Source organism: Ictidomys tridecemlineatus, chromosome 5, assembly GCF_052094955.1.
Source record: "Ictidomys tridecemlineatus isolate mIctTri1 chromosome 5, mIctTri1.hap1, whole genome shotgun sequence".
NCBI classification, from domain to species: Eukaryota; Metazoa; Chordata; class Mammalia; order Rodentia; family Sciuridae; genus Ictidomys; species Ictidomys tridecemlineatus.
Window position 1 is genome coordinate 90,708,874 of NC_135481.1, and position 10,112 is coordinate 90,718,985.

At 43.5% G+C, this 10,112-nt stretch overlaps 2 protein-coding genes across 6 annotated transcripts in view; one reads left to right on the forward strand and one right to left on the reverse strand.

Moving 5' to 3' along the window:
• Positions 1-3,846, forward strand: part of Slc7a7 (solute carrier family 7 member 7) — a 58,869-nt gene extending 55,023 nt beyond the window's left edge. For all 4 annotated transcript variants that reach the window (XM_021735595.3, XM_078050350.1, XM_040276320.2 and 1 more), the window contains exons 5-10: positions 593-716; positions 947-1,050; positions 1,328-1,424; positions 2,225-2,374; positions 3,009-3,192; positions 3,383-3,846. In XM_021735595.3, the coding sequence (XP_021591270.2) occupies positions 593-716; positions 947-1,050; positions 1,328-1,424; positions 2,225-2,374; positions 3,009-3,192; positions 3,383-3,486 (763 nt within the window). In that variant the 3' untranslated portion in view covers positions 3,487-3,846. The remainder of the gene's footprint in view (positions 1-592; positions 717-946; positions 1,051-1,327; positions 1,425-2,224; positions 2,375-3,008; positions 3,193-3,382) is intronic.
• Positions 3,847-4,275: 429 nt separating this feature from the next.
• On the reverse strand, positions 4,276-8,799 carry Oxa1l (OXA1L mitochondrial inner membrane insertase). 2 transcript variants are annotated; one of them, XM_013364502.4, is made up of 10 exons: positions 8,640-8,799; positions 8,034-8,195; positions 6,856-7,069; positions 6,123-6,266; positions 5,803-5,888; positions 5,468-5,632; positions 5,197-5,301; positions 4,939-5,101; positions 4,784-4,864; positions 4,276-4,701 (listed from the first exon to the last, which is right to left on the reverse strand). In XM_013364502.4, exons 1-10 carry the CDS (start codon positions 8,700-8,702, stop codon positions 4,535-4,537), a joined length of 1,350 nt encoding a protein of 449 aa, XP_013219956.2. In that variant the 5' UTR covers positions 8,703-8,799; the 3' UTR covers positions 4,276-4,534. The 2 variants fall into 2 exon arrangements, with proteins under 2 accessions (XP_013219956.2, XP_077906477.1); XM_078050351.1 differs by lacking the exon at positions 4,784-4,864.
• Positions 8,800-10,112: the final 1,313 nt, after the last annotated feature.

Below are 10,112 nucleotides of genomic sequence, written 5' to 3' on the forward strand. Positions count from 1 at the left end.
TGATAATTTTAGAGAAGGGATACTGACACCAACACCTTTGGAAGCAAAAATAAAATCACTACCCTCTTCCTGTGTTGCTGTCATGCTGTGACTTAGTTCTTTGTCAATTCCTTTCCCTGATTTTTCCTTTTTTGCACAGCTGTTTCTCCTGGTATGATGTTTCTTTCTCCTAACCCCCTTCCTTCCTTACTCCCTCCCTCTCTCCCTCCCTCCCTTTCTTCCTCCCTCCCTTCCAGTACTGTAGATTGAACCCGAGCCTCATATATGTGAGGCAAGTGCTCTATCATGGAGCTACCTCCTCGCCTCTTTTTAAACATTTTCTTCTTTTGAGATAAGAAGTTGTCCAGGCTGACCTCAAACTTGTGGTCCTCCTGCCTCAGTCTCCTGAGTAGACAGAATTACAGGTGTGTACTACTACACACAGCTTATTTGTTCTTACAAGTTTACAGCTTTAACCAGTACTCTAGGCAACCTCAAATGCTGAGCAGGAGACTCCATCTTTGGAAAGATGAGTATGGCAATAAAGTCTAGGATTAAGAGATAAGGATGAACCTGTGGGACTGATGTATACTTTATTTTTGTTTAACTATAGGAATCTGCCCCTCTCCATTGGCATTTCCATGCCTCTTGTCACCATCATCTACATCTTGACCAATGTGGCCTATTACACCGTGCTAAATATGAGAGACATCTTGGCCAGTGATGCTGTTGCCGTGGTAAAGATTTTTACTAGCAGAAGTTGTTGTGGGTTTTGGGGTATATCCCAGCTCTTCACAGTCCTGGAAAGGAGAGAGCTTTGAAAGGAGTACATTGGGATTCTGGGCTTGTAAGAAGAAACTGTTACCCTTAATGTGGAAGAAGGGTTGGATCCCTGGGAGCATGCCTATTGATGCCTTTCATTCCTTTTACGTCCTACTAATGACAATTTTCCATTCCTTTCCCTTAGACTTTTGCAGACCAGATTTTTGGAATATTTAACTGGACAATCCCACTGGCAGTTGCCTTATCCTGTTTTGGTGGCCTCAATGCCTCCATTGTGGCTGCTTCTCGGTAAGAGTGGCATCTTTTGCTAGGAGGGTTCGTATTATGAAGAGCTAGGTCAGGAGACTGTACAACTTACAGGACTTGGACTTTAACCTCCTGCATTCCTCAACCTTTCTTCTTCCTATCAGCAGCCTTAACTTCTCATTAATCTCAACAGTGAACTCCGTTCTGTATTATTTGAACCTTTTGAAGGGATAGCAGAGAGGAAGGGCAGTGGCAGGTGAACCAGGTTGTTCCCCGACGCCCCACAGTTTTTTCACTTTCTTCTAACTTATCTAAATAGGCTTTTCTTTGTGGGCTCAAGAGAAGGCCATCTCCCTGATGCCATCTGCATGATTCATGTTGAGAGGTTCACGCCAGTGCCTTCTCTGCTTTTCAACGTAAGTGATCCAAGAAGACTGAAAGCCAGATTGTTCAGGAAGTTTTAGTAGTAGTAGATATGAGTGTTGTAGCTTCCTGAAAGTCTTAAAGGGGACTCTGATAGAAAAAGTATTGATGGAATGATGGACTACCATCATGGGCGAGGCTGTGCCAACTGCTGCAGTGATTCCTGAGAATCACTCCTCTTAGCAATGGTAATCACCTCCAGTCTTAGATAAGGCATAAAGTACAAGGAATATATTTAATGATTAACTGCCATGACAGGTAGTGTTTAAGAAATGGTCCTTGGATAGAGGGTGACTGAAAAGACACTTGGAGGAAGTGTATTTGAAATAGATTTTGAAGGTTAGCATTGCAAATAGTAGAGATAGGTTTTGTAAGAGAAATAGCATCAGAAAGTCCTGCAGTAAATCAGTATGGAGTTGAGTAGTAGAAGAGCTGGAAATGAAGGCTGGTCATTATGGAGAGGGCTTTATGAAATGATTGAGGGATTGTTTTGTGTTTTATTTATGTATTTATTTAAAAAAATTTTTTTAGATGTCAGTGGACCTTTATTTAATTAATTTATACACGGTGCTGAGAATTGAACCCAGTGCCTCACACACGCTAGGTGAGCACTCTGCCACTGAGCCACCACCCCAGCCCGTTTAAAGAGGGTTAACTTGGCAGAAGTTTGAACAACCAACTGAAAATCCAGTTGAAGCTATTAACTTCTGACAGAAAAGGAGTGAAGGACAAAACTTGAGAGTCAACAGGGATGAAAAAGCACTTTGGAGCTAATTTGGGCTTGCACTTATAGGGTATCATGGCACTGATCTACTTGTGTGTAGAGGACATCTTCCAGCTCATTAACTACTACAGCTTCAGCTACTGGTTCTTTGTGGGACTTTCTATTGTGGGTCAGCTCTATCTACGCTGGAAGGAGCCTGATCGACCTCGTCCCCTCAAGGTAACTTACCTCCAACCCACCTCTGCTCTATCTGAAGCATTTTTCTTTCCTTCTTTGGGGATTGAACCCAGAGGCACTTTACTATCTCTGCTCCTTTTTGTATTTTGAGACACGATCTTGCTAAATCTCCCAGGCTGGCCTCCAACTTGTGATCCACCTGCTGCAGGCTTCCAAGTTGTGTGCACCACCATGCCCAGATTTTTTTTTTTTTTTAAACTGGATGCTTAACCATTGAGCCATATCCCCAGTCTGTTTAAAAAAATTTTTTTTTTGATTTACTGTCTTGCTAAGTTGCTGAGGCTGGCCTCAAACTCCTTACCTCCTGCTACAGCCTCTCAAGTGGGTGGAATTATAGGATTGTGCCACCACACCCAGCAAAGGGAATTCTTACAGGACAGTTCACTCAGAAACCTTTGCCTGGGACTTGATGGTAGTTTTGTGTTGAGATGATGGAAAGAAGGCTTACTGCTCTGTGTAGTGCTGGAGACTTGAACTCAGGGCCTTGGGCATGCTGGGCAAGTGTTCCACTACTGAGCTTTATCCCTAATCCTTCAGTGCTTTGGTCTTTTGGGAGGTGGGTTATACTGGTTGTCAAGAATCTTGAGCTAACTCCTAGTTTCTTCTGTGCCCCTAGCTCAGCATTTTCTTCCCCATTGTCTTCTGCCTCTGTACCGTCTTCCTGGTGGCTGTTCCACTTTACAGTGATACAATCAACTCCCTCATCGGCATTGGCATTGCCCTCTCGGGCTTGCCCTTTTACTTTCTTATCATCAGAGTGCCGGAAGACAAACGACCTCTTTGCCTCCGAAGAACTTTGGGTAAGCCTTGGGTCCTTGGGTCACTCAGCTACTTGATAGCCAGGTTTCGGCCTCTTTTGCAAATCTAGACTCCCAAGTCATCTTTGCCATAGCCCCCTCCTGTTATTAACCATATGCCTTAAGTGCTACTTGAACTTCACCCAGTTGACCTCTTCCCACTTTTAACTCAAAAAATTCTTTTTCTTTGTAGCATCTGCCACATGGTACCTCCAGGTCCTGTGTATGTCAGTTGCTGCAGAAATGGATTTGGAAGATGCAGAAATACCCAAGCAACAAGATCCTAAATCTAACTAAATACTACTAAATCCTGAGATGTGGAAAGCAGGGGCTAAAGCCAAGGGAGCTGAGAAGTACAGCTCACTTCTTTGGAGGCGACATTCAGGAGTCTGGTCTAGGCAGCTTCAACCTTTGAACTTGCATTTTAGAGATGACAAAGTAATTTATTTGTTTTGCTACGTATTATTCCAGACTTTGTAAATGGATGATAAAGCAGACTGTAGTGTGGCACTGTTGTTCCAGGAGCACCTCTGGGTGTGACTACCTACTTATCTTTTCCTTTAAAAGGGCCAACAATGCTCCAACCTTGTCTCCCTTTAGAGAGATATGAAACTGTCATAGGTGCTGAACAATAATAAAAGGGTTATGTTCCTAAAAGTTTGAATGGCTTCATTTTATACAATGTCTTTGGGACAGCTCCCATTAGCCTAAGTATAGACAGACCCAAAACAATTTCTTTCCTTTCAAGCCAGCTATTGGAAGCTGATAAAAACAACCTCTACACAAATAAGAGAACTGTTGTAGAAAGATGTTAAGTTTTTGCATAAAAACATCACCTTAATTTTCACTAAAAATCTAGTAATCTATTTCTTGATGGAAATGGAAATTGTATAGGTTATCAAGAAATGTGGTCAAAATTCTCAGATACATTCTTATCAGTCATTTCTCTATGACCACAATGCAAATATGGCTGGAACACACACACAGGGTAGAAGTGTAAGGTCTTAATGCCAGGTAAAAACGGTCAGATACATGGGCTATCAAAAGAATCTTGACCCAACCTATTCATTTCTCTGAAGTACACAATCCATTTCTCTGTTTAATAAAATATAAGGAAGCAGCATGTAGTACAGAGGTTTCCTAATCCTGTGGAAAGGAAGATTGCTTGGCTCCCCTGTACTTTTATATGCAGGAATAAGAGTTTGTAGTGGAATCAGTTTTTTAAATGAACATCTCCACATCCTACAGTTCCTAGGCCTGATACAAGGACAAAGCATCAAGTCTGTCTTTAGGATGGTTCTTTGAGGAGACAAGAGTTTCTGACAGAATGAGCAGGGAACACAAGTCAGCCAAGTGTGTCACGCCAGGGCTGCTTTGACTTTGGTTTGCTGCTGTTGCTGCTGCTGTTGCTGCTGCTGCTGCTGCTGCTGCTGCTGCTGCTGGGGGTTTTGGGAGGGTGATTCTTTTCATGCTGTAGTAGAGGGTTGTGGGTAAAGGTCTGCCGTAAGGGACCTGGAGGAAGAGAAAATAAATCTCAATGAGCAAAGAAAAAGAAGAATTGTAAGGCAGAATTTAGCCTGAAAGGATTATTTACCCCTGGCTGCTAGCTCCAAGTGGTTCTGCATGCGTCGTTCACGCTCACGGAGCTGATGTGCAATTTCAGCATTCTTCCAGCCTGGGTAAGGAGGAGCTCAACTGTTAGTCCCATTCCCATTTTTTTAGACCACTTTCCCCTCTTCATGTCCTTACCTTGTTTGAAGCTCTTTATGAAGCCTTCCCGGGGAGGTAATTTGTCAGGGTCATGCACAACACGCTGGGGTATTTTAAGTACAGTGCGTACAGCTGGAATCCGGAGGCAGGCTACTTGGCCCAGGGAAAACATATTGGAGGACAGCCAGTACATGAACACTGCCTAGGTGAGAATAAAGGGAAGGTCTTCAGAGACTGCATTCCTGGTGGCTGGACTAGATGGGAGGACTTGGAGTCATTTCCTAAGCCATTACCTACCGAGGGGAAGTGGATGGTTATGGGCAAGACTGCCAGGGGCATCACTCTGATAACATTTCTCATCCACTGAAGGTCAGAACTTTGCACACCTGTGTCAGCACCTAGCTGCCAAAAACAAAACAAGGGAGCAGAGAAAAGGAGTTTTGAACGTATGTCAGTTTTAGTAATCTGGTCTTACCCACTGACTATTTCTCCAGGGAAATTTCCAGCCACTTTACTCCCTACTCCCAATTTATGTTGCAGGCCTGGTACTTGGCCAACTTGGGCTTACCTCCAGGACACCCCACATTGTAGCAGTGACTACTATCGGTAACATGTAGATGGGATCAGATATAGTGAGATCCTGGAACCACCAGAGGCCACCTGTCTGCATACTGGGCACAGGAAGGTTGGCCATCTCTCTCAAGGCAATGAAGAAGGAGATGAAGACTGGTGCCTATTACACAGGATAAGCAGTGTCAGCAAACTTTAAAAGAGGGGACATTTTCAGTACCCCATCACTGAAAGCCATGTATATCACTACCAACTGCTTTTGTGGAGGTCTGGGGCATGGAAAATACAGAGAAGGCCATTTGATGAAATAAGGAGGGAAATGTTTTTGCTCACCTGAGTCAGAGGCAGAATGAGGGGTTTAAAGAATTTAATATCGTGCTTTTTCTGGTAAAGTGTCATCTCCGAGGAGGCCCTGTAAACTGGGAGGTGAGGCACAATTAATGGTTGGGCTAACAGTTATGTCGGTGAGGGTGAACACCTGGCCCATGAAATTTCTAATTAACCTTGGACAGTCCCTGAAAGTGTTAGGCCTGAGAAACAGTAAATCTTTAGAATTTGCCCAAATGTTGCAATTCCTAGTTTAGGTTGTCTCTTTCCCCTAGGAGAATGTCTGCAAATGTGGTCCTCTCACATTCATACTGTAACTGACTTACACTCAGCATTGTCTCCTGCCAACTTGGCCTCTCTGATTCTAGTGGAAAACTTCTGGATCTCTGGCAAGTGGTTGTGAATCTTGGCTGCCTCTCGCTGGCCCTTCACGATGAGAGGAAAAACGAGGCAGCGGGCAAGGACTGTACCTGAAAAACACAAACTAGAATTAAAACGAAGTTAAAGCACTTCTGTAGTTAGAAGGTTGAAGATTTCTTTAAGTCCTCAATGATAAAAGTCTCTCTTATTTCAGCCTTTTCTATACTGTGACTCATGCCCAAAGGGCCCAGAACTCAGAAGTAAGTTGAAGACACAGGAGAGAGGAGATAATTTAAGGAGCAAGGTGTAGAAAGAAACAGAATTCAAAGCATAATTTAAACCTTAACAAGAGGAACGTGGTTACCTTCCTAATTTGGGAGTTTCAGTGCCTGATCAGACTATTCTCTTAAACCAGGGTAGCTGCATCACTGTTAATAAGGCCCTCTTACTTCAACTCCCTGCTCATGTTCAAATATCTATACTTCTTGAATCTTAGATTATTAAGCCACTTTATAATGCTCTTCAGGAAATAAAAATAGAGTGTACCTAAGCTTCATGAACCTGTACCATTCACTTGAATTATCTGTTTGACTCTTATATTCCTGCACCTATTTCCTTAATCTTCTCACAGAAATGCCATCTTTAAGGTTCTATCCCTAGGTCCCCATTCTACCTGTGTCCAGGATATATTTTTCTTACATGCTGCAATGGCCCCCCACCAAGGAAGGCCCAGGTTAACATGCATAAATTCCAGGAGGTTCTGGATCAATCCCACTGGAGTGTATGACCCTAGTCCCAGTTCAGCGAAGCTCTGTTCTGCAACAGCTTGGATTGTATCTGTAGTTCCTCCAGAAGCCACCTCAGGTACTGCTGTGGGTGAAGGAGTTGCAGGAACAACAGGAGGTACTTGGACCTATGTGAAAGGAAGCCATGGGTGTATTTATTAAATAGGACTCACAGAAAGTGAGGTCCTCTATGATAATAAATACTAGATTCTGTTTTCTCGACTCCTTTTCTTGTTCTCCCAGGTTGGCTTACAATGTCCACAGAATTCATGCTTAAAAAGGACATATTTTTTACTACTAGGGAGGAAGATAAATTATTTAAAGTAAGAATTCATGACTTCTTTTCATCCTGGGAAGTTACTTCTCAAAATCACTGTTTCCTGAACTTCAGTCATCTATCACTATTACAATTTCCCCCATATGTTGAAATAAACTATCACACAATTTATCTTTAAAATCAAATCAGTTTTTTTTTTTTTTTTTTAACTGAACTGTTTTTCTTTTCAGGGCTGGGGACTAAACCCAGGGTCTCTTGCATGCAGGAAAGTGCTCTACCACTAAACTACACCCTCAGCCTTCAATTCACTTTTTATGACCCAAAACCCCACTTGGTCGCCTCGGGGCTGAGGATGTGGCTCAAGTGGTAGTGCGCTTGCCTGGCATGCATGCGGCCTGGGTTCGATCCTCAGCAAAACATACAAATAAAGATATTGTGTCCGCCGAAAACTAAAAAAATAAACATTAAAAAAATTCTCTCTCTTTTAAAAAAAAAAGAAAAAAGAAACAGCATCCATGAAATCATGTATTTATTAGCAAATTATAGTTTTCCTAATACACAAACCTGGAGTCATTTTTCATATTACCATCATTAGCTTAGCATTACTCTGGCAAAGAGTACCTTGAATATAACATAAATCTCTTATTGATGTACTTCAATCATTTCCCCACCGAGTTAAAAATCCATTCCAAGCAGATGCTAATATTTTGGGAAGCTGGGTGAAACGTGGGAAAGAACCCTGCTACATATTCCTCTTGCCCCTCGAACAAAACAAAACAAAACTATCCATGAAGTAGGAACCAAAGGCTCGTTACCTGGGCTTCTGCAAATGAAATGGCAGAGGTACTGAGGCAGCGGTGGCTGGAGGTTGTGAGGAGGACATAATGCGGCTGCCTGCAGCCCGGGTGGCTTGGGACCTGGAGCCCCTCTCTCAGCGGTTTCCGCGGCCACTGCGAGGACTCTACGATACTGTGGAACTAATCAGATGAAAGGATAATGGAATGTCTATGCTGGAAGCAGAGGCCCAGCGTGAGGCCACAGGGTATTCACTAGGATCACCCGTCAAGAAGCAGACAGCTTGCCATCCAGGCGAGCACGTTGCTGCTCTACTCTTGCAGACTGCCGGCCTGAAGGCATGCAACTGGGGCATATAGGGTGGAGCTCAAGCAGGAGTTTCCTGACCTCAGTTCCCGCAGACCCACTCCGGGGTCCAGGCCCGAGGCTGCGGAGAACTTGACCCGGGGTAAGGTAATCCCTGGAAACCGACAACATAACGGGGCCACCGAGCCCTCCGAGACCAAGACGTAACCCGAGGTCATGACACTCAGATCCTGGTAACCAGGTCAGCGGCTGCTCCTGTCCCCGGCGTAGGGTGCGGGGGCAGGGCAGCATCCTGGCTCTCAGTTTGGGTACAACTTTACCTGACGCTGGGGCCGTAGCAGGCGCACAAGCTCCCGGCGTCCGCACATCAAGCCCATCGCCATTTTGCCCGGAAGAGGACTTGCTTTCGCGCGTGCGCACTCAGAACGCAAGCCCGCAGGAGGAGGCCCTTTCGGAACTGGGCGTGGGAACAGAGTTGTCGCCTCAGATCAGGTAGTAAAAAAGAGTGGAGCTTGGTGGCCATATTTAATGTGGGCAAAAGCCTCAAAGGATCATGTTTAGTAAGGTCTCGCGGAAGGTGTCCTCCAGAGGCTTGAAGGGGGTTGAAGTTAAGACCCATCGTTAGTGGCCATTGTTAATGACCGTTTAAACCTGGGAGTTTTTAAAGCCGTAATTGTCTTCTGATTTGTTGGGTTAAAAATAGCCTTTGGTCTGGGCGTGATGGTGCACACCCGGAAGTCCAGTAATTGAGACTGAGGCTAGAGTATCTCAAGTTCAAGGCCAGCCTGAGCAACTTACAAGAACCTGAGTAACTTTTGCCTAGTAACTTTTATTTTAAGGTTTCAAAATAAAAACTAAAAATGGCTGGGGATGTAGCTCAGTGGTATAGCACCCTTGGGTTTGATCTCCAGTATCAAATAAATAAGTAAACAAGTAGTTTTTGGATATCTTGGCTGTACTTGGCATTGGTTTTTCCCACCTAATGATGTTCAATTTTTATATACTAGATAATATTGAATCGCAGATTCAGTGACATTTGAGGGTAGTGTAGAGTTTGACAGAAATGGAGGGAAGGCAGCTTCTAGGAAATATTTTACTCCCACTTAAAAAAAGCAAAGCTCTGGACTGGAGTGTGGCTCAGTGGTAGGGTGCTTACCTGGCACGTCGGAGTCCCTGGGTTCAATCCTCAACACCACATATAAGTAAGTAAAAGATCAATTGACAACTAAAAGATATTAAAAAAATAAAAAAGAAGACAAAGCTCCACCGTTTCTTTTTCCCTCAAGTGGGATTATGTGAAGATTGCGACTATAATGGTACAAATCAAAAGGTGAAAAGCTGACACACTGCACATAGTTGAATAGAAAAAATAGGAAAAAACCACCTGCATACTTGGTGTTCTTGAGCTGCTAAACCACACTTGTAACCACTTATTTCCGTATTTCTAGACTTTGTTCTGTAAGATAAAAATCTTTATTGTCTAAACTCTTAGTCTGTTGTGAAGGTATTCTATTGTGTGTGTGTGTGTGTGTGTGTGTGTGTGTGTTTTACTGGGAGGATTTAGCCCAGGGTCACTCTACCACATTCTGTTACCACCCACACTTTTTTTTTTTTTTTTTTTTTTTTTTAAATTTTGAGACAGGGTCATGCTAAATTGCTCAGGCTGGCCTTGAATTTGTGATCTTCTGCCTCAGCCTCTCAAGTCACTGGGATTACAGACTCTGTCACCTTGTCCGGCTGGTAATCTATTTCTTGAAGCTGAAAACATTCCTAAAGATATGTAAAGTGAAGTT

Bases quoted from the DNA above. Each gene is read 5' to 3' on its own strand.
- Oxa1l (XM_013364502.4), bottom strand. From the start codon at position 8,702: ATGGCGATGGGCTTGATGTGCGGACGCCGGGAGCTTGTGCGCCTGCTA. The intron at 4,865-4,938 runs GTAAGGACATGA...CTCCTTACCCAG, and splicing joins CATAAAGAGCTTCAAACAAG to GCTGGAAGAATGCTGAAATT. The intron at 4,702-4,783 runs GTAAATAATCCT...CTCTTCCTCCAG, and splicing joins CTTGGAGCTAGCAGCCAGGG to GTCCCTTACGGCAGACCTTT.